At 41.4% G+C, this 24,277-nt stretch overlaps 2 protein-coding genes across 13 annotated transcripts in view; one reads left to right on the top strand and one right to left on the bottom strand.

The window, feature by feature from the left end:
* LOC309554652 (uncharacterized protein) overlaps positions 1-13,007 on the top strand; it is a gene marked incomplete at both ends in the record, with an annotated part of 28,205 nt that extends 15,198 nt beyond the window's left edge. Inside the window, 2 exons of the mRNA XM_082256367.1 lie at positions 7,693-8,715; positions 12,983-13,007. Of these exons, the coding sequence (XP_082112493.1) occupies positions 7,693-8,715; positions 12,983-13,007 (1,048 nt within the window). The remainder of the gene's footprint in view (positions 1-7,692; positions 8,716-12,982) is intronic.
* DGKI (diacylglycerol kinase iota) overlaps positions 1-24,277 on the bottom strand; it is a 533,441-nt gene that overhangs the window by 51,626 nt on the left and 457,538 nt on the right. The window lies entirely within an intron of this gene.

Below are 24,277 nucleotides of genomic sequence, written 5' to 3' on the forward strand. Positions count from 1 at the left end.
ACTTTACCAATTGCCACCCTTGCCAGTTGTGACATCTCTCTCATACATGTAAAAAACATTTTATGTTTTTGCTAGAAAATTACTTAGAACCTCCAAACAATATATATATTTTTAGCAAAGGCCCTAGAGAATTGGAAGAATAGGAAGAATAAGAAGAATGGTGGATGTTGCAATTTTTTTCATGTCAAGTGATATTTACGCAGCAGGTTTTCAAACACAACTTTTTTGGAAATAATATATGTTAACACTTCAATACTGGGCACTTTCACCCCCTTCCTGCCCAAGCCAATTTTCAGCTTTCAGCGCTGTCACAATTTGAATGACAATTTTTTGGTCATGCAATGCTGTACCCAAATGAAATTTTTTATCATTTTTTTCACACAAATAGAACTTTCTTTTGGTGGTATTTAATCACCTCTGAGTTTTTTATTTTTTTACTAAAAAAAAATAAATAAAAGAGACAATTTTGAAAAAAAAAAAAAAAGTTTTTCTTAATTTTTGTCAGTAAATTTTGTAAATAAGTAATTTTTCTCCTTCACTGATGTGCGTTGATGAGGTGGCGCTGATGAGGAGGCACTAATATGCTGCACTGATAGGCACTGATAGGTGGCACTGATATGCGGCACTGATAGGTGGTACTAATGGGCACTGATAGGCGGCACTGGTGGGCACTGATGGCCACTGATAGACAGCACTGATGGGCACTGACGGACAGCACTAACGGGCACTGTCGGAGGGCACTGACATACGACACTGATGGGCACTGACATACGACACTGATAGGCACTGTTGGGCGGCACAGATGAGCAGGCACTGATGGGCACTGACTGGCATCACTAATGGGCACTGATTGAGGTCACTGTGGGCACTGATGGGCATTGATTGGGCACTGTTTTGTGTCACTGATGGGCATTAATTGGGCACTGTTTGGGCAATGTTTTCTTACTATATTGTACTTTACTGTAATCAGGGCACTGATGATCAGTGCCCTGATTACCTGTCCTGGACTTCCCTCTGAGGAGGAGCCTCTGATCGGTTCTCCTTGCCACACACTCTGACAATGTGAGGCAAGGAGCGCCGATAAATGGCACTTCCTCATTTACATGAGGTAGCGGGGACTCTGATGCAAGGGGTAGGCGGCTCCGATTGCCGCCTGACACCCGCAATCGTTCCCCGCTGAGAGAGAAGGACAGGCAGCTGTTGTAAACACAGCTGACCGTTCTTCTATCTGAAATGATCACAGAGTGCCTGTGATCCTTCTATATAGGAACACAGGTCTCTATGATCATTTCACAAGCCCAACCCCCATACAGTTAGAAACACGCCCCTAGGTACACATTTAACCCTTTGATCGCCCACAGTGTTAACACCTTCTCTGCCAGTGTCATTATTACAGTAACAGTGCATATTTTTACCACTGATTACTGTAGTAGTGCCACTGGTCCCCCCAAAAGTGTAAAAAATGTCAGTTAGGGGTGTAATGGTATCCTGCGCTGGGATACGAAAGCAACCATTTTGTCAGAGATCAGCCATGACAGTTTTAAAAACCAAAGACCCTCACTCACACAGCCTTTCACCCAACCCCCTCATGTTAATTAATTCCTGGAATGCAGAGCTTCAAAGAGCTGGCACTACAAAGAAAACCTTATCAGCAGACAGGAAGCCTGGCAGATGTGTAAGACAGGACAGGCTGGGTCATAAACGAGCCACTTCATTAGGGCTAACCAGAGCTGAGTCGTAAATTCCAAAGCCCAACTGCTTAATTGAGATGTACCAATACATCTAACAAATCCATACCCAATTCATAAATACAGACAGGAACATGACACATTAACAAAAGGTATATATTTGGATGAGAAATAAAATACCGATCGAATTAAGATCATACATGATCACGTTCGCTCCTATGGAAGACAAGCTAGCTGTCAGATGCCTTACGGGTCAGAGGTTACTTGGAGATAACCCGTGTCTGGTATCTATGGATGTAAAATCCAATGCCGCACAATAATCTATCAGTTTCAAGAAGGCAGCTGGTAGATATTGGAAGATATGAATTATGTTATAAATCTGTCTATACGGGAGGTCCTTGGCATTGTCTAAATCTTAGGGCCGCCCATGGCCACTGTGTTTATTGGTCAAGGACCTCTGGTGACACCCCCTGCGGTCTCAGAGAAAAAGGAGAAAAGCAGATGAGTTCTAAGTTCTCATGTAACATCAAAGAAGAAACATCTATCAAGTGGAGAACCGATCACACATGCTCAGCTTCTGAAACTCTGATACTACTCAGCACATTGACTGCAAGTATTTCATTTCTAATTCTTTATCTTATTTTTCTAAATTGCTGAATTGTGTCTCTATTTCTTTGAAACCCATTTTTCTGTAAATATTTTTATTTGCACCAATTTTAACCTTTTTATTATTAAACTTTATTTTGAAAAGTGTTAATCTCGTCCCTAAGCTCTTAATGCAAGCTAACAACGAACCTGTCTCTTGAAGAGCTCTACTGTCTAGAATAAATCGTCTGGACATTCCTGTCTGCGGTGACAGCGCGTGTTACAGATGATTATTCTAAAGTCATAATTGGTATTTCTAAAATTACGAGCGTCCGCTGGGCTTAAACGTAGAGGTGGTGGCAGAGAAGGGGTTAATTGCTTAATTAGCCCGGTGACAATCGCTCTCAGCCTGCTGGCATCTAGATTGTGGTCCCGCAAGCTGGAAAATCTTTGTGCCAGGTGCAGCTGAGAGTGGCATTGTTACGCAAGTGACGGCAGGGTGTGAGATTGCCTGGTCCTCGGTCACGAGTTAGTGAGAAGGGCAGGGGTCTGATACCCACTACCGTCACAAGGGGTCCGATCTGTTGGCCGTAATGCCGCAGTCCCGGTAAAAATCGCAGATTACTAGTAAAAAAAAAAAACAATAAAACTGACATAAATCTTTCTCGTAGTTAGTAGACACGATAAGTTTTGCGCAAACCAATCAAAATACGCTTATTGCAATTTTTTTTACCAAAAATTTTTTAGATTTTTTAATTTTTTTTTTGGGGGGGGGGGAGAATGTTATATAGCAGAAAGTGAAAAATATTGTTTTTTTTTTTCAGAATTGTCGCTTTTTTTTTTGTTTATAGCGCAAAAAATAAAAATCGCAGAGGTGATCAAATACCACCAAAAGAAAGCACTATTTGTGGGAAAAAAAGACATCAATTTTTAATTGGGTACAGCATCGCGCAATTGTCCGTTAAAATAACGCAGTGCCGAATCGCAAAATATGGCCTGGTCATTAAGGGGGAAAATATTCCGGTCCAGAAATGGTTAATTCAGTTACACAGGTAAAGCTTAGAGCTTACAAATTTTGGGATTCCTGCACAGGGTCATTAACCAGTTGTTTTTTTTTGCCCTGGACTTGTGGGAGGGCTGCACAAAAACTATGAAAAGGGGAGGCGTAAAGATGATATATTTATATCTCTTTGTATGTGCCCAGAGAAATACACTTCCTGTTCAGCTGAGAGGTCGTCTGCAGAGGTGCACAGAAAGCAAGCTCTGAGTCACTAGTTTGGAGGTAAGTAAGCAATCGTTTTTTGTTTGTTTTTTTCAGATTCAGGATTCCTTTTTTTGTTTCTTTCTTTTTCTTTTAAGTGCCCATTCACACTACCGCGACTTGTCAGGCGACTGGTCAGCCTGACAAGTCGTGGTCCATGCAGTGCTACGGGAACCGTTCTAATAGGAGCGACTCAAGCGACATCGGAGCGACTTGCATTGACATTCATTATATGAAGTCCGTGCAAGTCGCGCCGAAGTCGTGGTGCACGTGACTTTACAGGTCACCCCCGAAGTCGTGCCGCGGTAGTGTGAACCGGTACTAATGGTGTAAAAAAAGGATAATTGCTGTTCTAAAACTTCAGCCTAAATCTTGCACTTTGTAAAGTGTTTACCTCAATTCTCTTGATATGCAACAGTGTACGACTCCATGTTTGTACTGCACGGTTAGGATTCAGTTCTTTTTTTTTCTTTATTTCCTTTGTACATGATTAGATACTCAAAGTAAACACAGCTTTATTTAATAGGATGAGGGAAAAATCTCTGTTTTTCTAAGACAATGGGGTTTATATACTAAAACTGGAGAGTGCAAAATCAGGCTCACTTTTGCACAGAATCCAATCAGCTTCCAGGTTTTATTGCCAAAGCTCAAGTAAAGCCCTCTGAAAAAAAAAATGAGAATAAAAAACCTGTAAAGACAAAGGCATAATGAGCTAGTATGCATCGCATACTAGCTCATTATGAAGTACTTACCTTAAAACGAAGCCCCCGCAGTGCCGCCCGCTCTGCGACAGGACGGCCAACATGTTCGGCCGTCCTGCTTCCTGGTTCGCGTCCTCCGGCCATCTGATTGGCCGGAGGCGCGATTACAGATTCAAGGCACAGGGCTCTGAAGGAACGGCACGGGCTGCATGCACTGTAAATGTCTCCTAAACGGTGCAAGTTTAGGAGATATTTATAGCACCTATAGGTAAGCCTTAATATAGGCTTACCTATAGGTAAAAGTCTTTAAAGTGGGTTTACAACCACTTTAACTGAACAAGCTGAAGTTGGAAGCTGACTGGCTGCCATGCACCGCTGCACCGAATTCTGAGTGCTCCAGGTTTAGTAAATGTATCCCAGTGTTTTTACACTACTAAGGCCTCTTGATTGCACAGTATTTTTTAACAGGTGAACTTATCCTTTAATGGATGTATGAAAAGGTCTCATGAAATCTATACATGGGGAAACAACCATATGCTCTTCAGGCAGTTGTACTGAAAAGATGACTGTAAAAAAAAAAAAAACTGTCTGCTTAAAGAGGAAGTTAACTCTTCCATTTTTTGTTTTGTTTTTTTTCTTCCCTGCAAAGTAAATGCATAATGTGCTAGTATGCATGGCATACTAGCACATTATGTGACACATATCTGCAAACGAAGCCTGCGTTGTCCCCGATGGTGGCCGCATCCATCTTCGCCCATCTTACTTCCGGGTCTGCGGACTCTGGCTGTATTACTGGCCAGATCCGCATTCGCATGGGAGCCGCCGGTCACAGCACAGGGCTCTAAAGAAACAGCACGGATGGCCGTTTCTTCAGAGCGGATGCGCCAATGACGTCATCGGCTGCATGCAATGTAAATATCTCCTAAACGGCGCAAGTTTAGGAGATATTTTCAGTACCTATAGGTAAGCCTTATTAAAGGCTTACCTATAGGTAAAAGTTATAAAGGTTGGTTTACAACCACTTTAAGGCTCCATTCACACTTGTGCGACTTGTCATGCAACTTTGGACATCAAAGTTGCATGACATGTCATTCCCCATGTTTTCCAATGATACCCATTCATATATTCTCAACTTAAAGTTGCAGCAACTCTAAAGTAGTTAATGCACTACTTTGGTCTGACTTTCATGCAACTTGAAGGCCATAGACTTCAATGTTAACCCTCAGAAGTTGCATGAAAGTTGTACCCGAATGTTATAAGCCCCGTACACACGTACCGATGGTCGGCATACAAATGTTCCTCTTTTCTCCCCGGGATGTCGGTGTCTGCTGAAAAGTGCAAAGACAGCACAAGGACAGCACAAGAATTTTGTCCGCCGACTGCAGAAGTGATGTCATGTAATGGTTAACTTTCCCTGTGTTTTCTATTTTCTGAGCATGCCCAGTCTTGCAAATCTGCGGTCTGTCGGCCGAATTGTGTACTGACAGGCGAACAATCGTCCGTTCTGGTGTCGGCATACAAATATTTTCATGTTTGCAAGAAAGACTTTTGTCCGCGGATTGTGCGCAGACATCTGTCGGAGGCACCATACTAACACGCGTACAATCGGCAGATCCTTCGTCCACCGACGTTTGTATGCCGCCGATCGGTACGTGTGTACGGGCCTATACAATGCAACTTGTGCAACAGTTGTTCATTATCATTGGTCAAAGCCAAAGTGCTATCCAAGTTGCACCCATCCAAAGTTGTGTCAAAGTTGCATCAACATTGCACCAAAGTTGCACTCCAAAGTTGATGTAACTTTGGAGTCGTACAAGTGTGAATGGAGCCTTAGGGTTCATTCACAATACAGTCATGCCCCGTACACACGTGCAGATCGTCGGCCGAACGATCGGCCGTCTTTTGTCCCTGGGCTGTCGTGTCTGTTGAAAAGTGCAAAAGACTGCACAAGAATTTTGTCCGCCGACTACAGCCGACTGCAGAAGTGATGTCATGTGATGGTTAACTTTCCCTGTGTTTTTTCTTTTCTGAGCATGCCCAGTCTTGCAAATCTGCTGTCGGCCGAATTCTGTATTGACTGGCGAACAATCGGCCGCTCTGGTGTCGGCATACAAAAATTTTAATGCTTGCACGACAGATTATTTTCGGCCGAAATTGCGCTGTCGGAAGCATCATACTAACAAGCCGAAAATCGGCCGATCGGTCGTCGGCCGAATCTTTTCGGCCGACAATCTGCACGTGTGTACGAGGCATAAGTCACCTACATACAAATGTTTTAACTTGCAAACTTTCAAAGATGCGAACATGTGCTTGCATGGTTTAATTTTTCGTTCAACCCAGCGGGCTCAAGGAAAAAAAAACTGACAGATCGTCGTACCAACCAGTGGCGGCCCGTGCATAGCGGGCGCCAGGGCGCCGCCCCCCTACCCCTGAAAAAAAGAAAAAAAAAAAGAAAAAAAAAATGACAAATAAAGTTTTACAAAAAAAAAAAATTGGGTTCGCCGGCCTTTGTAATGGACAATGCTGTGGGCACTCTGCAATCATTGGGGACAATGCTGTGGCGCTCTGCAGTGATTGGGGACAATGCTGTGGCACTCTGAATTGAAAGGGGCATGCACGCTGAACTCTGCATTGTGGGGGCACAGCACAGTGTTCATTGCATTGAAGGGGGCACAGCACAGTGTTCATTGCATTGAAGGGGGCACAGCACAGTGTTCATTGCATTGAAGGGGGCACAGCTTCAAAGTCACGCAATTTTTTTACTGCGTTTTTTGGCGCGAAGCAATACCTATTACATTTTTCTTTTTGCGCCCCCCCAAAAATTTTGAGCACCAGCCGCCACTGGTACCAACGCAAGCAATGTTGGTGCAGCAATTGCCCCCTGCTGTGCTATTGTGTTCTGACAGGGGGACTCCTCCCATCAGAACACACTAATCAGTGCTCGCAGCCTGTTTTGGATTTACAAACAAGCTCCCGGAACGTAACTCTTTTATAAGTAGGGGACTTACCGTAGCCTTGCTCTCTGAAAAGCAACCTTCATTCAGATTCCTCTCTGAAGAGTGCATTGACAGGCAGTAAGAAGGTGTTGTATTACCTCCTCACCGCCTGCTTTAACTGCTGGAACACTGCACTGGTGTGCCACAGACCTGTGCTTTGCACGCTGTTCAGGGGCACTTGCAGTGTGGCCCTATCAACTAAACCCCACTAAAACAACAGGTATATAGAGTATAATTCCTGCCACGGCATGTATACACCTCTAGTCACCACCGCTACAAAAAAAAGGGGAGCATTTGGGGGGGGGGGGGGTAAAATTGCAGCTCAACTGTGTTAACTAGTGTAAACAAACTCTTACTGTACAGTTTACTACATTGATTTCCTGAGTCCTGTGCATTTACATTTCTTTCAATCCCTTTTAGTAATAATACTATGAGACATTACCATTTGTTTCCCCTTCTAGAACAGCAATCCATCCACACAGTTTGCTTATAAATATGGAGTCACTAAGGCGCTTGATGTCTGGAAAGAAGGATAACTCTTGGAAAACAGTACTTAACAAGTGGGAAGAATTGTTACAATTTTCTCATAATCCAACTTTAGGAGCAAACAAAGACTGGAACCCTTGGAAAGAATGGTGTAGATCCTGGGAAATGTATGATCAATCCCACTCAAAAACACCCAAGTCAGGCAAGGAGAGGGCAGCTGTGTGGCGAGAGCTATACTACATTGCAAAATTCACTGAACGTTGGTTAGATGAGCTTATGGATCAACAATTGACAATGCAAACCGCTGACCATACAAACCTTCAAGAGAACTTACTTTTAAAAACAATATGCGAGTCGCTTCAAAAAAAGTTAGATTACGAAGCTATGGCCATGGGTAAACGTTTGGAAGAGCAAACAACTGAACTTACAAACCTTCAAAAGGAAAACTTAATTTTAAAAACAAAATGCGAGTCACTTCAAAAACAATTAGATTACGAAGCTAAAAGTTTGGAAAAGCAAGCAACTGAACTTACAAAGGAAAACTCAATTTTAGAAGCAAAATGTGAGTCACTTCAAGAAGAGGTAAATTACTACCAGTGTAAAAATGTCCTGGATGACAGCCGCCATAAAAAAGAACTAGAGGAAGAAGTGAATCGAAGACAGTTGGCTCAAAATGAAAACAGGGCAATTTCTAAACAATGTAATGCTCTGGAAAGGCAATTACTGCAAGTAAAGCAAAATATAAAAGTTTACCAAATCCACAACTATACCCAATATCACAAGAATATCACTATTGTGAATGGCCAAAACCAATTCTTAGAGGTTAAAGAAAGCTGGCATGAGAAGGCAAAGAAAGAAGGAGTGGGGTGCCCAAAACGTTACAAAATATTGAACAGGCTAGCAGAATATGAGGATCCTAATGAGACAGAGAATGATACTTATTGGGAACTTGTTCTCCGCCTTGATAAACATGAAGATCTTCAAACCAGAGAACGAAGGTGAGCTTCCAAGGTATCTCAAGGTAAAGAATACTATTGGATCACCGAGAATGTTGATCGGAATGATCCAACTGTTGTGCACTTTTCTAATGTGTATTTTGTTCAATAAAGCTTTTTGGAAAAAAAAAAAAAAAAAGAATACTATGCCAATTTCACATTATGCTTCTAAATGCAAAAGGAGATAACATAACTTATGTACAGGCAGCTGAATACTTTTTATATATATATATATATATATATATTTTTTTTTATTTTTTTTTAATAGATTTAACAATTTGGGGGTATTTAGTAAATATACTTGTGTGTTATTTCCAGGGTTACTTTCCTATTGAAGGAACTGTACCAGTCCAGAGAACCATTATACAATGCTATCATAGCATGTTTACATAGCTCCCAAATGTCTCTGATTTCGAGGGACTGTCTCTGATTTGGAACAATGTCCCTCTGTCCTCCTGATTTGTCCCTCATTTTGGTCTGATCTATATAGTTGTATATAAAACGCACTTTTTATCTTTCAAAAAGTGTTTCCCAGTGCTAAAACTTTCATCCAATTTCTAAATAGCTGCATTTGTAAATTTCAAAAGCCAGTATAAAGGAACAGAAGTGGTTAAAAAAAGCACTTGTGGGTTAAATTTTTTTTTTTTGTATAATTCTCCTTTAAGTGGGTGTTGCCTGTACCGTGCACTGCACTAGTCCGAGCTCCAAATTCCCGACATGAGGCTCATCACCCAGGACCTGTCCGAGCCCTACTCCATACACCTACCGCTACTTCATCCACAACTGGCTGCAGCTCTGCTTCCTGGTAAGTCGGGGCACTACAGGGCCCAGCATTCCTCCTTACCAGGGCCTGCTATAATACAACTAGGGGCACTACAGAGCCCAGCATTCCTCCTTACCAGGGCCTGTTATACTACAACTAGGGGGACTACTACAGACTCTGTAGTCCCCCTAGTTGTTGTATAACAGGCCCTGGTAAGGAGGAATGCTGGGCTCTGTAGTGCCCCTAGTTGTAGTACAGTAGGCCCTGGTAAGGAGGAATGCTGGGCTCTGTAGCTCTGTACAGAGCCCAGCATTCCTCCTTACCAGAGCCTGTTATACTACAACTAGGGGGACTACAGAGCCCAGCATTCCTCCTTACCAGAGCCTACTGTACTACAACTAGGGGGACTACAGAGCCCAGCATTCCTCCTTACCAGGGCCTACGGTACTACAACTAGCATCAGGTAACTCTTCTAACCTGATGTGGCCTGCTCTAAAGGGGGATCTATGAGGGGACCTGCTCTACTAAAGGGGGATCTATGAGGGGACCTGCTCTACTAAAGGGGGATCTATGGGGGGACCTGCTCTACTAAAGGGGGATCTCTGGGGATGCTGGCCTGCTCTAAAGGGGGATCTATGGCGACCCTGCACTAAAGGGGATCTATTCCATAGATCCCCCTTTAGAGTAGGGTCCCCATAGATCCCCCTTTAGAGCTCAGTTCCCCTGGATCCCCTTTAGGACAGGCCCAGGCTCCCCATAGATCTCCTTTAGAGCAGGGTCCCCATAGATCCCCCTTTAGAGAAGGGTCCCCATAGATCCGCCTTTAGAGCAGGGTCACCATAGATCCCCGTTTAGAAAAGGGTCCCCATAGTAATCGTGATGCATCGTGATGCATCGCGGAATCAAATCGTATCGAATCGCGACCCTAATAATCGTAATCGCATCGAATCGTGAGGTAAGTGAAGATGCGCAGCCCTAATATATACACACCGCAGTGTATAAACATATAAATATACTGTATATTATACAGTTTTCTTTTGTGTTGCAGTTGTTGCCTGTAAGGCCTCGATTTTGCCCCCATTTTGTAAGAGAATTTTATCATCCACCATCTTATTTTAAGATCATATGTTACCATATACTCATTATCATCACCAAAAATGATGCACGTCTAGCTTCAACACAGTGACAATTCCTGTTTTTATAACACCTGGCAGTTTATGCCACATAAGTTACATGTGGCACAACAAAGGCCTCTGTGATTTATGCTGGTTTACTGTTTAGGCTTCCATTTTTGGACATTATCAGAACTTAATAAAAAAACACAAAATAGATGTCAATTAATGTTAAGATTTTGGCTATAGGAAAGGTATAAGATGACTTACTCTCTAGCTTCTGGTCTAATTATGCATTTCTTATTGGTAATTTAATTTTTGTATCCAACTGATTTGGGATCTAACTCATTAATTATGATAATTTACATGTTTTATAATCTCATGCATTTGCTGTAAATGGCTCAGAATTTCCTTTTTAACTAAGAAGTTGTTGCCCCTGGTGAAGGGGAAGGTCTAGCAGTTCAACCAGGGCACTGTTGAATTATTGATTGTACATAGGGCAACATGAAAGAACACATAGACAATGTGTAACCTGTTTCACCTAATTTTCAATAAAAGAAGCGGTTCTGTCAACTCAAACACATAGCAAAATGTGTCCATTAATTAAAGCTTAAATCCATCACATATAAGAATCACCATTAAACCATTAGTACAGCAGTACTCAGACTAGGAAAGGACTAGCACTAAGGGCCTATCAGGGCTCTACTGCTATGCCCAGGGCTGTAAGTCTCATGCTGAACCAACCTACAAAAGGGGAAACAGAGGGATGACCGCATCAGGGTGCTACAATTCCTTCACTGTGCCCATTCACAGGTTTAGGGGAGTTGTGTCCTAAAGTAAGCTGTATTGCTTAAAGTGTAGCCTGCAAGAAGGTCCAGGACCTAGAGGAGCTTTACGGTAAACCTTGTTTATCATGTTCAATGCGATTGATCTGTGTGTTTGCAAGGACTGTGATGACAGAATTATACCAGGGGGACATGAATCATTTGAGATGAACAATGTTATCTTAAATAATCAGGAATTCCCCTTATCTTTGGATATGTGCCCAAGCAATGGTTTGCATTTCTGTTACTAAATCTAATTGCTTATTGTCCTAATCTGATATACAACATACTCTGTTGTGAACAAAGGCTTTGATATACTCTCAGTAAATCATATAGTATACAGATAACTTCTGCCAAGGGTGCTTGGATCACAAGGCTAACTGAACAGAATTGTTTTTCCTAGTTTGTCTTATATTCAGCTTTAGGTTGAACCTGTGCTCTGCCCAGCCAAGACAATGCAACTGGTTTATTTTACCTCCATCCCCAGGGGCTTACAGAGGGCTATGGATTCTACCCATGTGACAGTGCTGGTGCATGGTGATTGGCACATCACTGTCAAATTGAGTGATTTTCTTTGCTTCCAGCAGCTAAACAAAGTCATGGGGGTTATAGAGCTTATGGGGGTAAGTATGTGCTGGTAAGGGGGACCATGATGGTTAAAGCGAAGTCCCCAGTCTACAGGGTTGGATAATTGTCAATGACATTCAACCCACTTTCTCTGAGCCTAGGTTGTCATGGTCACACCACTTGGCTGTACTACTGCACTGATTATGTTGGCAACATTCAGTGCAGGAGTAAGAACCACCTGTCCCTGTTGCCTGTGAAAAAGAGGAAGAACTTTCATTGATTTCTGTAGCTGAGGAGCAATTCAATCTACTAATTACTGAAATATCAGTTTAAGTGGCACAACCGTCCCCCTACTTTTGACATGTTGGTCACAAGTTGTCAGCAAGAATGCACAGGCATAAAGGCAATTATAAACAGACACACAGGTACTTGGAGAAATATAACTAAAATATATCTAAATAATAACAATACATTGAACTTAATATCACGGAACAAAAGAGCATACTTTAAACTTACTATTTTTTTTTTTTTTTTTTTGCAGGAACAGATGTCCATATTGCTACTATTATTCTTGATTTGCTTGTTACATTTAAAGTTATTTGAATAGCTACAACTTAAAGCATTAAGACAAACTGGGAGGAGCCTATCTAGGAGAAGAGCTACTGCTGCTAAGCTTTCCTTTTTTTGTAAGTGTCTATCTCACAGCAGAAATGTCATTGTCAGCTCCCAAGATATGTTGTATTTATCCAGAAACTAAGTGATAGGTCACATTATTGGATAATTTACCGGGTCATCATCTAAGAATCTGACAGATGCCATGAGAAATTGTAAAACATCTCAATTCAAGCATATCTAGAGCCAAAGCTTTTCTTGTTTTGGATAGAGTAGGCAATAATTAAAACCCATGGCAGGGCTTTTTTGTGCTGTCTGTGTCTCATTGGGATCTATTCCTCTTCTTGGTGATAACTGTAACATTTTAGATTTCCCATAATTTTCCATTCCAGGGAGAATGATGACCAGGACAATTAGAGAGAGTCAATCTACCAATAGAGAACACATGTAGTAATAAATCATAGCAGTGGGTTTCCACACTTCCACACACTAGCCAAAACTGAAAAAAAAAAGTTTTGGCTTTAGATATTCTTTATTATTATAATGATTATAATATGATAACGGTTTTTTTAAATAACAAACATAATATACTTACCTGCAATGTGCAATGGTTTTGCACAGAGCAGCCACAATCCTCTTCTTTTGGCCAATTGTAGTTTAGTTAGTTTTCTTTATATAAATGAATATATAGTACTTAACTAAAGAAAGAGCAGTTTGGGGACATTTATTGATTCTGTCCCACAGCAGGGCAATGCAAAACAGGAGCCATGAGACAGATTTTTAAAAGTTCAGCTTCATTCATAAATTCCTTCCTTTGCTGCTCCAAAGTAGCACTGCAACTAACTACAATATGTCCCTGAGCACTTCTTGTGCATTTAATTGGAGTTATAATCTGTCTCACCTTCAGCGCCAAATTTGTGGCAGACCTGTGCAAGTCAGTTGCAGTTGGTTGCCCAGGATTCCAGGTGAAATGGTCACAAATATAAAGAAAACTGTCATACTGACTTTGCTAACTGAAAGGCAGCCTAATATGCAGTTCTTTCACTGAATGCTTCATCAATGTCCCTCTATAGTTTCCACATTCATTGAGCAGCAGAACATTTTTATTCTATGAGACCAATGAGCTGTATAAAGGGGGACAGGAGGGAGGGGAGTCATTGCTCTGATTTATACATTTATGTGCAACTCTAGAGCTACTGAGCTTTGTAAATAACACGCTTTTTACAACATGGGGTAAGGAAAAACTGGAAAAGATATAAAAGATCCTAAAGTTTCACCTGCAGGCATGACATATGAAATATATATATATATATATATATATATATATATATATATATATATATATATATATATATATATCTGTGTGTGTGTGTATATATATATATATATATATATATATATATATATACACTTAGCCCTGAACATAATAATGTAAGAAGATGTCTACATAACTATCTACATTTATTAATTTAGCTTGAATGCTTGCTGATTACCAACTCACAGTTGCAACTGCAACTCTGCTTTTAGAAAATAAAGTGCTTTGGAGGACTATTACCCGTTTGTAACTGTGTTTTGTCTGTTTTATTGGCACATGGAGAAATATGTTGACTACCTGGAAAATGTGATCATGACCAATTAACCGCTTCCGGACAGGGAGCCCCTCCTGCGCGAACCGACGTAGGTCTACGTTGCTCGGACGCCTGCAGCTTGGGGGCGAGCGCACGCTGCCGACGGCGCGCTCCCGTCCCCACTCGTCAGCGGGGACTCCGATGCATAGGGCAGGCGGCTCGCTGAGAGAGAAGAACGGTCAGCTGTTGTAAACACAGCTGACCGTTCTTCTCTCTGGAATGATCACAGAGTGCCTGTGGATCCTTCTATATAGGAACACAGTTCTCTGTGATCATTTCACAAGCCCCGCCCCCATACAGTTAGAATCACTTCCCTAGGCTCACATTTAACCCCTTGATCACCCACAGTGTTAACCCCTTCCCTGCCAGTGTCATTATTACAGTAACAGTGCATATTTTTAGCAACGATTACTGTAGTAATGTCACTGGTCCCCCCAAAAGTGTCAAAAATGTCAGTTAGGGGTCTGATCTGGTTGCCGCAATGTCGCAGTCCTGCAAAAAATCGTAGATCGCCACCATTACTAGAAAAAAAAACAATAAAATGACATAAATCTTTCCCATAGTTAGTAGACGCGATAACTTTTGCACAAACCAATCAAAATATGCTTATTGGGATTTTTTACCAAAAATATGTAGCAGAAAACATATTGGCCTAAAATGTTAAAAAATTTTGATTTTTAAATTTTTTGGGAGGGAATGTTATATAGCAGAAAGTAAAAATTATTGATTTTTCTTTTGTTTTGTTTTTCAGAATTGTCGCTCTTTATTTGTTTATAGAGCAAAAAATAAAAATTGCAGAGGTAATCAAATACCATCAAAAGAAAGCTCTATTTGTGGGGAAAAAAAGGATATCAATTTTTTTTTAAGTACAGCATTGCACGACTGCGCAATTGTCTGTTAAAGTAACGCAGTGCTGAATCACAAAAAATGGCCTGGTCATTAAGGGGGCAAGTCCTACCCGGTCCAGAAGTGGTTAAAGGGTTTAAGGTTTCCTTCTTTCTTTGAAAATAAACAAAAAAGCATGCAACAGCCCACAAACTAAGCTGCATGCAAACAAAAATGTTTGGTAATAATATTTAAACAATGTGCTGCACCGAAGACAAAACTACTATTGTTTATTGTAGTTATTGTGTATTGAACAATACTGTAGAATAATATTATCAACCCTGCTGAATAAGGGCCCTTTCACACGGCCGCTCCTCTTGTCCGCAAATCATCCTATTTTTTTGCGGATGATTTACGGACATAATGTATGTCAATGGGATTGTGGATGTCAGTGGATGACACTGCTGACATCCGATTTTCTTCCTTTCAGTTCTGTTCCGTTTTTTGGAATGGAACAGAACCCTATTTTTCCTCCGTTAAAAAAACGGAAAGGAAGGAAAATCGGATGTCAGCAGTGTCATCCGCTGACATCCGCAATGTCCATAGACTTACATTATGTCCGTATATCATCCGCAAACGGATGGGATGATGTGCGGACATACGGAGCGGATGACACAAATGTCATCCGCTCCGTAAAAAAAAAAAAAAAGGACCGGAGCGGAGCCAAAAAACCGAACGGCCGTGTGAAAGAGCCCTTAAGTGTTCTATACACCAGAAATCTAAATAAAAGTATATATATATATATATATATATATATATATATATATACATACACAGTATCTCACAAAAGTGAGTACACCCCTCACATTTTTGTAAATATTTTATTATATCTTTTCATGTGACAACACTGAAGAAATGACACTTTGCTACAATGTAAAGTAGTGAGTGTACAGCTTGTACAGTATAACAGTGTAAATTTACTGTCCCCTTAAAATAACTCAACACAAAGCCATTAATATCTAAACAGCTGGCAACAAAAGTGAGTACACCCCTAAGTGAAAATGTCCATATTTGGCCCAAGGTGTCAATATATTGAGTGGCCACCATTATTTTCCAGCACTGCCTTAACCCTCTTGGTTATGGAGTTCACCGGAGCTTCACAGGTTGCCACTGGAGTCCTCTTCCACTCCTCCATGACAACATCATGGAGCTGGTGGATGTTAGAGTCCTTGCACTCCTGTTTAATTTGGACTTTTTTTGTAAATGTCATGTTTATTTGATGCTAGCGCTGTTTTTAGATTCTTTCATGTTTACAAGTGATTAACACTTTGGTGCACAGCTGCTGCTAATATTTTTACTTTAAATTCTGGCTGAACAAAAAAACTTATCAGATTCCCCCATTCACACATTCACTGTGAATGCGAGAATCCTCCGTGCTGTATCCCTGTATTTGGATAGCCAACTCCCCCCGCTGTGCAAATACACTGATCAGCGCTGCAGCCATTTGATTGCAAGCACTGAATGAATGGAAATCTTCCAGCAGGACAGTTCATGAGAAGTCAGTCGATAGATCAACCTCTCATGAACAGGAACCGCCATAGATGGATCGAAATTCAGCCAGTACCTGCTGAACCGGGTTAATATCGATCCATGTATGGCCAGCTTAAAGTGCCACTAAACCCACATTATTATTATTATATAGTATTTATATAGCGCCGACAGTTTACGCAGCGCTTTACAACTTGAGTGTAGACAGTACAAATACAATACACTTTAATACAGTAGGAATCAGAGGGCCCTGCTCGTTAGAGCTTACACATCATAAACAACTATCAATAAATGTTGTATTACATTGCTGTTCGTATTCACTATTGAGATTTGTTTTCTGTATTCTGCAAAAAAACTGGTTGATCCTGCTGCACTCAGTCTCCACCTTCTGTTCATGTCTCCAATTCAGCTAGGGATTTAGCAGCTGTGGTGGCAACTCTGCACATGCTCAGTTTTCAGTGGGTGTCTATGCTGAGCGTTTCCTCCCTATCACATCTGAGCAGCGCATGTGACTATAGAGTCACACATGTGGGTGTTTAAATGACAGTCCACTCCCTCCTTCCTCCTCTAGGCCCACTAACCAGCTAAACACAATGGAAAAGGGATATTACATGTAGATTAATGGAGGCTTCACCCCTGTCTTATTCTAAGATACAGGCAGGAGGGGTGTGGCACAGCCTGTGACTGGAGCCACTGCACTTGCAGAGTGCAACTGTACTTTGTAAAGTGCACAGTCTATTTGCCTTTAGTAAATCAACCCCATAGGCTTTTATGGAGTTGAGTTTAGGAGCTTTGGCAAAAAAAAAAAAAAGCCAAAAGCTGCTAAACTCAAGTTTAGGAGCTGCAAGGAGCTGCTAGTGTATATGAAGCCTAAGTTGGGAATTCATTCACATTGAGGAGATTTTCTTTCATTTCCTGTTGCATCTCTAGGACTAGTATCTTTTTTTGACTTCAGAACCACTAAAAGGTTTCAACTCATTAGATTGTAAGCCCCCTTAATCCTCTTGTATTTTATTGTATTGTAAATGTACTGTCTCCCTCTAATATTGTAAAGCGCTGCGTAAACTGCTGGCGCTATAGAAATCTATAATAATAATAATAACTAAAGCCAAGATTGCAGAGAAATACTGCTATGTAGCTTGTACCACCCATTTTGAAAGGTTTTCATCTATCTATACTGATTCTTTTTAATATATGTTCTTCTATTCAGCCTGTCAGACAACAATTCCTGTTTTAAATATTCTCACACAGGTGTTAAATAAAACTCTGGCTTTACATATACGTTAAATAAAACAATATAAGTGTGTTTAGAAATATTAAAATATATTTCAAGTTTTTTTTTTAAATAAAACCTTGTATACATACGTGCACCCAGGACACACATGTGTATGAAAATGCTGATTGTGCAACACATGCCAAATAACATCAGACACCAAGAAAGAGAAGAGAAGTTTCAGGACCTTCATTTAAAGTTACCTTTTAAATGATGAGCTGTTAAAGGCTTTTAATGTACAGTTTATACTGTAATTATATTTATTCTCAAGCTCCTCTTGTTCGTAAAACATTGAAAACTTGGTCTGGTGGTGAATGGGTTTAAGTACAGCAGTGGCCAGGGTATGGAAATGTAAGTATTTGCATATTTTCAACAAGCAGGAAATACTTTTTTGAACAAGCCTTCACTGACTTCTGTAGTTGCAGAAAATATGGTGTAATTCATTCTCAAAGGTTACAGGAGAAGATTTTCAGTTTTAGCTCCCAGCAGTGGCTTGGTAACCTACCAGCCTGCTAACCTCTAATGTAAACACATAGTATGTGCAAGTGCATGGGAAGAGGGAAGAGGGAAGAGGCTAGTACTGAGACCTCACTTGAATGACTTCACTTCTTCCATTGTGAACTTTATGGAAGTAGAAGAAATGTGTGGGGCGCTGGATCTCTTGAAGCAGTAAATGTTCGGCAGTCAGGCCTTAAAGCCCAACTCCATTAAACAGACAAAACCTGCTTTTGCCGTGGGGATCCCTACACTGTAAGGGTTAAATGCTTGTGACCAAGCAGTATTACTTATTTTGTTCTTCACTCCAGTTCTCTGATCTTCTTCCTGAAGTTTCAGTTTGTCAGCGGCCCCTTGGCATCACCACTTACAATGCAGGACTATTAACCCTACATTGTACGTAAAGAAGGCAGAAGTGCGACCGCTGTTGGGAGTGCATTAGAGAGGGGACTTTGCAGGATCAGTCAAACAACTGGTGGTAAGTATTATTCCCTATTCATGCACTAGACTTAAAGCGGAGTTCCACTCAAAAGAGGGACTTCCGCTTTAAGGCCTCCTGACCCCCTGACATGCCACATTTGGCATGTCATTTTTTTTTGGGGGGGGGGGCTGGTACCTAGTTTTTACAGGTACCCACTCCCACTTCCGCTTGGGCCGTCTAGATGGCTGATACGTTCAATTCATATTTAAGATTCGTATTCGGAATTCGTTCTATGTACTTTTTGAATTTTCTTCGAATTACCAATTTTTTTCTTGATTTAAAACGTTCGAATCGATACATTTTGAATCAGTCTAAAAATTTTGATTGTTATTTATACATATTGATCTTGTTTGTAATAATAATTTGTTTATTCAAAATATGCAAGGTGTTCTAATCAATATAAGTAGTATCTTACGTTCAACATTTTACTATGTTACAGACGTTTTAGCCAGCTGAGAAAAAAATGTCAAGTACAAATGCTTTCAAATATATATATATATATTTTGCTGGTTTCTTTTTATCAATTTTACACTTGCAAAGCGAATGAACAAAAGAAAAATCTTCATCAAATGATTTATAATGACTCATTAAATCCCCTTTGGCTAAACAAAAACACCATTATTATGAAATGGTACACTAATAACACACACAGGTTTTGATTTCAATAATATGTTTACAGTTCGAATTCGAATGGAATTCAATGTAAAATTTGAGTCGAATTTTTGAAATTCAAACAAATGTAGTTTTGTTAGTCAGAGAATCCGGTAAAAATTTGTTTCTACTGTAGTTCGGGAATTTGAACGTAAGCAAATATTTATTCGGAACAAAGCGAACTGCACATGTCTACAAGCAAGCTCTCATCTGGCTCCTGCTTCCAGCTGCTTACCACAGTCTGCCTCCAGCCAAGTTCTGTGTCAGCTCATCTGCCACCAGCCTGTTCTGCTGCCACATCAACCTGATGAATGCTGCCACACAGACTACTGGACTGATCACAAGCGCTCATACCTTGCCATGCTCCTGTGGCTGCTATGTCACAACCAGTGGCCCCCGAGCTGGAGCTGTACGAGAGGCCTTCCTCTGCACGTCAGGCTCACTGACCAGGTAAGTGACAGGATTCTCGGGGGTAGATAGTATGATTGCTCCTCACGTTTAACTGACATCTGGAGTAATCATACTAATTACCTCTCAGGATCCCTCCTAATGTATTAGTTCAGTATAGGTCTTGTTCAATAGTGCCAAGCTCTGATAAAGGGGGACCCTATGAACCCCCAAAATGCATTGGCTTCTTTTTTTTTTTTTTTTTACAAAGGAGTCTGAATAAAAATGTAATCTAGATTTTAGATGTTCTGCTTTATTTGCTGTTTTCCTTGCACACGCAGTCTCTTTGGAGAACTTTGGGAGGTCTTAGCAGGTGCTAGACATGCCCACCTGCTGGATGCCACAATTCAACACCCCTTTTCCAGGCCCTTAAAAAATAAAGCACTGCAAAAAACATACATTCTGAAACAAAATCTCTTTATAGACTCCAGTAAGTTCTATTACTGTAATTTTTACTTATGATATCAGGAACATATATTGTCCTGACAGTTTTCCTTTAAACATGACAGAGTTGGGCCTACAATGGCACGGCCTGGTACCGAGCAATTTATGGCTTTTGTCCGTGATAATGACAGACCCGGGGAATATGAAAAGAGGCAGATAAAGAGATAAATGAATATATTACTCCAAAACCATCAGGCACTTTGTCCTTCTGATCCTCCCTGTGTAATCTTTTCTTCTTCGCAATAATTGTTACAAGGATTCCTGCTTCTCTAATAAATCTTACAAAATCTTATCATCTTTCTTCACATTCCTGGCTGGGCTCCCAGAATCAATCTGTTCCCGGCTGTCTGATCGCTGGCCGTACAATAAGCTTTTTATTTTGCTCTTTTAGCTAAAATTTTCTTCATACCGCCACATCCGTCTCTGCAGAGTAGAATGAAGGACGTGGAAGGCTTACATTCAAAGACCTATTTTTCTTGTAATAGCCGGCATGATCCTTGTGTTTTAGGACATATTAGAAAAAGAATTAGTTTTATAGCTGAAAGCAATAAGGTTTTATTTTCCCGCTGTGTTCCGGTGATCTGCACACTGTTAGGAAGACATACTGGAGGGGGGGAGCCATTTTAGGTGCTATGCACACAGGAGGGAGCCATTTTGTAATAAACAAGTTGCAAACATTTTATGGATTGACATGGCAGATCTACAGATAGGCTGGAGGTAGACATTTTATGACAAACACAATACAATCACTTTATTTGGTTGTGCTTATACCTAGTGAAGGCAGCCGACTTGGGGCTTATGTAAACCCTAACTGGAGTATTTTATAGTTTTCTAAAGGCCCCCATTTACACTTGTGCGACTTGTCAGATGACTTTGGAGTTTGGACCCATGAGTACCGTTCATAGCTGTGCGACTTGAAGTTGCAGCGACTTTAAAGTAGTTCCTGCTGTCATGGAAGTTGAGGGTGATAGACTTCAATGTAAACCCTCAAAAGTCGCATAAAAGTTCCATTTGCATGATATACATCATGCAACTTGTGTGTGACTTTTAGACATGTGCAATTGAAAATGTATCAACCGATCCGAATTCTGTGTAATGAATAGCTGGTTGGTAATGAGCATCTTTAACAACTGATGACTCATCAGCCGTCTGCGGGTTTCACCACTGACAGCTGAATGAAACTATAGATTGCCGGCAATGAAAAATAAAGAAAAAAAAACACGTTATTGCCCCCCCCCCCCCAATTCATACCAGGCTTTAAGGAGAACTCAATGCCAAAATATAAAAAAAGAAACGCCATGGGGTCCCCCCAAAATCCATACCAGACCCTTATCCGACAGGTCAGGAAAGGGGGGGGATGAGCGAGTACCCTTCCTCCTGAACCATACCAGGCCACATGCCCTCAACATGGTGGGGGGGGGTGCTTTGGGGCAGGGGGGCTCTGCCCCCCAAAGCACCTTGTCCCTATGTTGTTGGGGACAATGGCCTCTTCTGGCCAGGGTTGTGGGGTTCTGTAGGCGGGGGGCTTATCGGAATCTGGAAGCCCCCTTTAACAAGGGGGCCCCCAGATCCTGCCCCCTATGAGAATGGGCATGGGGTACTCAATCACTTAAAAAAAGTATAGTGTAAAAGAAATGACAGCAGGCAGTTTTTGACAATTCCTTTATATAAAAAATAAAAAGAAATGTCCCCCAGTGTAGATCCATCATCAATCACGACGCCTGCCTCCATAGAAGACCCGATAAAAGAAAAAAAAAAAACCTCTGGTCCCGACGAAGGCTCCCGCCGCCTGAAAGCTAAATAAGGTAAAGGGCCATGCAGTAACCTCACTGGATGACACGCCCCCCTTGGGATGTCACCAACCCAGAATGCCCTCCGTCGATGACATCACAAGCACCGCCCTTTCATTATTCAAGAGCTGGCTGATGGCAGAAGCCTTCATAGGAACAGGAGGTTTTTTTTTTTCTTTCTACGGGTTCGGTGGTGGTGGCAGGCGTTGTGATTTTTAAACAAAGGACTTGTCAAAAATATGTGTTGTGTTTTTATTTACTTTGTACACTTTTCTGGTGAATGACTCTTTTATATGGGGGAAGGGGGGGGGGTAGGGATCTGGAGGTCTCCCTTGTTATAAGGTGCTTCCAGATTCCAATAAGCTCCCCGCCTGCAGACCCCCACAACCACCGGCCAGGGTTGTGGGGAAAAAACCCTTGTTCCCATCAGCATGTGTCCTGGTATGGTTCGGTTGTGGGGGGCACTTGCTCATACCCCCCCCCCTTTCCTGACCTGCATGCTCAGATAAGTTTGCATGTTCTCCCTGTACCTGCATGGGTTTCCTCCAGGAACTCTGCTTTCCTCCCACACTCCAAAGACATGCTGAAAGGTTAATTGGATCCGGTCTAAATTGGCTCTATGTGTATGTATGAATGTGAGTTAGGGACCTTAGAGGGTAAGGACTGATGTGAATGTATAATGTATATGTAAAGCGCTGTGTAAATTGACAGCACTATATAAGTACCTGAAATAATTAACAATAAGGGTCTGGTATATTGGGGGGGGACCCATGTCATTCTTTTGTGGCTTGGGGCATCAAGTTGCACTGTAAAGTCACAAATCCCATGATTTTTAAGTCGCAGAAGTGTGTTGTCAGCTAATGTCACAGATCCGTTCCAGGCCCTGAAGAGATCCCAACTATATGGTCGGGATCTGCCAAAAAGCCTGGACTAGTGAGTTGCTGAGAGCCTGAGCCAGCTGCTCCCACCTCTCCACAGCTCAGCGGTCCAGTGAGTGCTGGAGGGGCAGAACAAAAAGCCGGAGACTGACATGTACTGGCTGTCTGCAGGCTGAAGACCGAGAGCTAAGCAAACATCCATGTTTGATTGTTCAGTTCCTAGGCCTTGAGGTGGCGGGGATCGGTGCTGCAGCCATCCAGGTGGATAAAGAAATTATTCTTGTGTCATGAACTCTTCAAGATCCTCTTGAGATGGCTAAAACAGGAAACTTGGAATGTTTTATGACTTGACCATATAAGTAGAAGGGTATTCTGTACCTGGTTTGTTGCTTATCTATAGTGTGACATACTATACTTGGCAATCTATCCCAAATCAGTCATGCTGACAAGACTGCAAATATCTGTAAACAATGTTGAACCATGTATGTTCCTTCTACACAGTATAAATGTCCCTGTAAATGAGCAGCTGGGGGCAAGTTCCCCCTAGAGAGCTTGTCCATGCACCTGTGTAAATCAATTGACACTTTAATTTGTTTACCATAAGAATGAGTGGTCTGGCTGAATTCCACAACAAGGTGAGTATGATTTTTTTTTAGCCATACTTCTTTAAATGAAAGCTGCAGATTTACAAAGATATAATATGACTTTTAAACTTATGATTACATAAGAATATACTATATTCGGTATAGCGCAATCAATATATGTGCAATAGAATATTGAAAAAGCAAGTTTAAGATTGAATAAGATTTTAGTGATTGGAAAAATATACCTTAAAGAGGAGCTCCAGGCTCTGGCATAAAAACAAAATACTGTAGCTGCTGACTTTTAATATTAGAACACTTACCTGCGAATCCAGCGGTGTCTTCACCCGAGGCAATTTTTTATTCAGCTATCTGGTGCAGTCGTCGCCATATCTACTAAGGGAAACCAGCAATGAAGCCCTGTGGTTTCACAGCCGGTTCCCTATTGCGCATGCACAAAGCACACTATGCTTTCTAATTGGGCCAGCTTCAGGGGAAGGAGGAGGGGTGGCAAACTTCTGGGTTAGTTCACCACAGCAAACTCAGCTGGAAGTGGGAGCAGGTACCTGTCAAAACCAGGTATCTGCTCCCCTCAAAAGGTGCCAAATGTGGCAGCGGAGGGGAGCAGGAGGCAGATAAGCAGAGC

Source organism: Pelophylax lessonae (genome assembly GCF_965119305.1).
Source record: "Pelophylax lessonae genome assembly, chromosome: 4".
In the NCBI taxonomy this organism is placed as follows: Eukaryota; Metazoa; Chordata; class Amphibia; order Anura; family Ranidae; genus Pelophylax; species Pelophylax lessonae.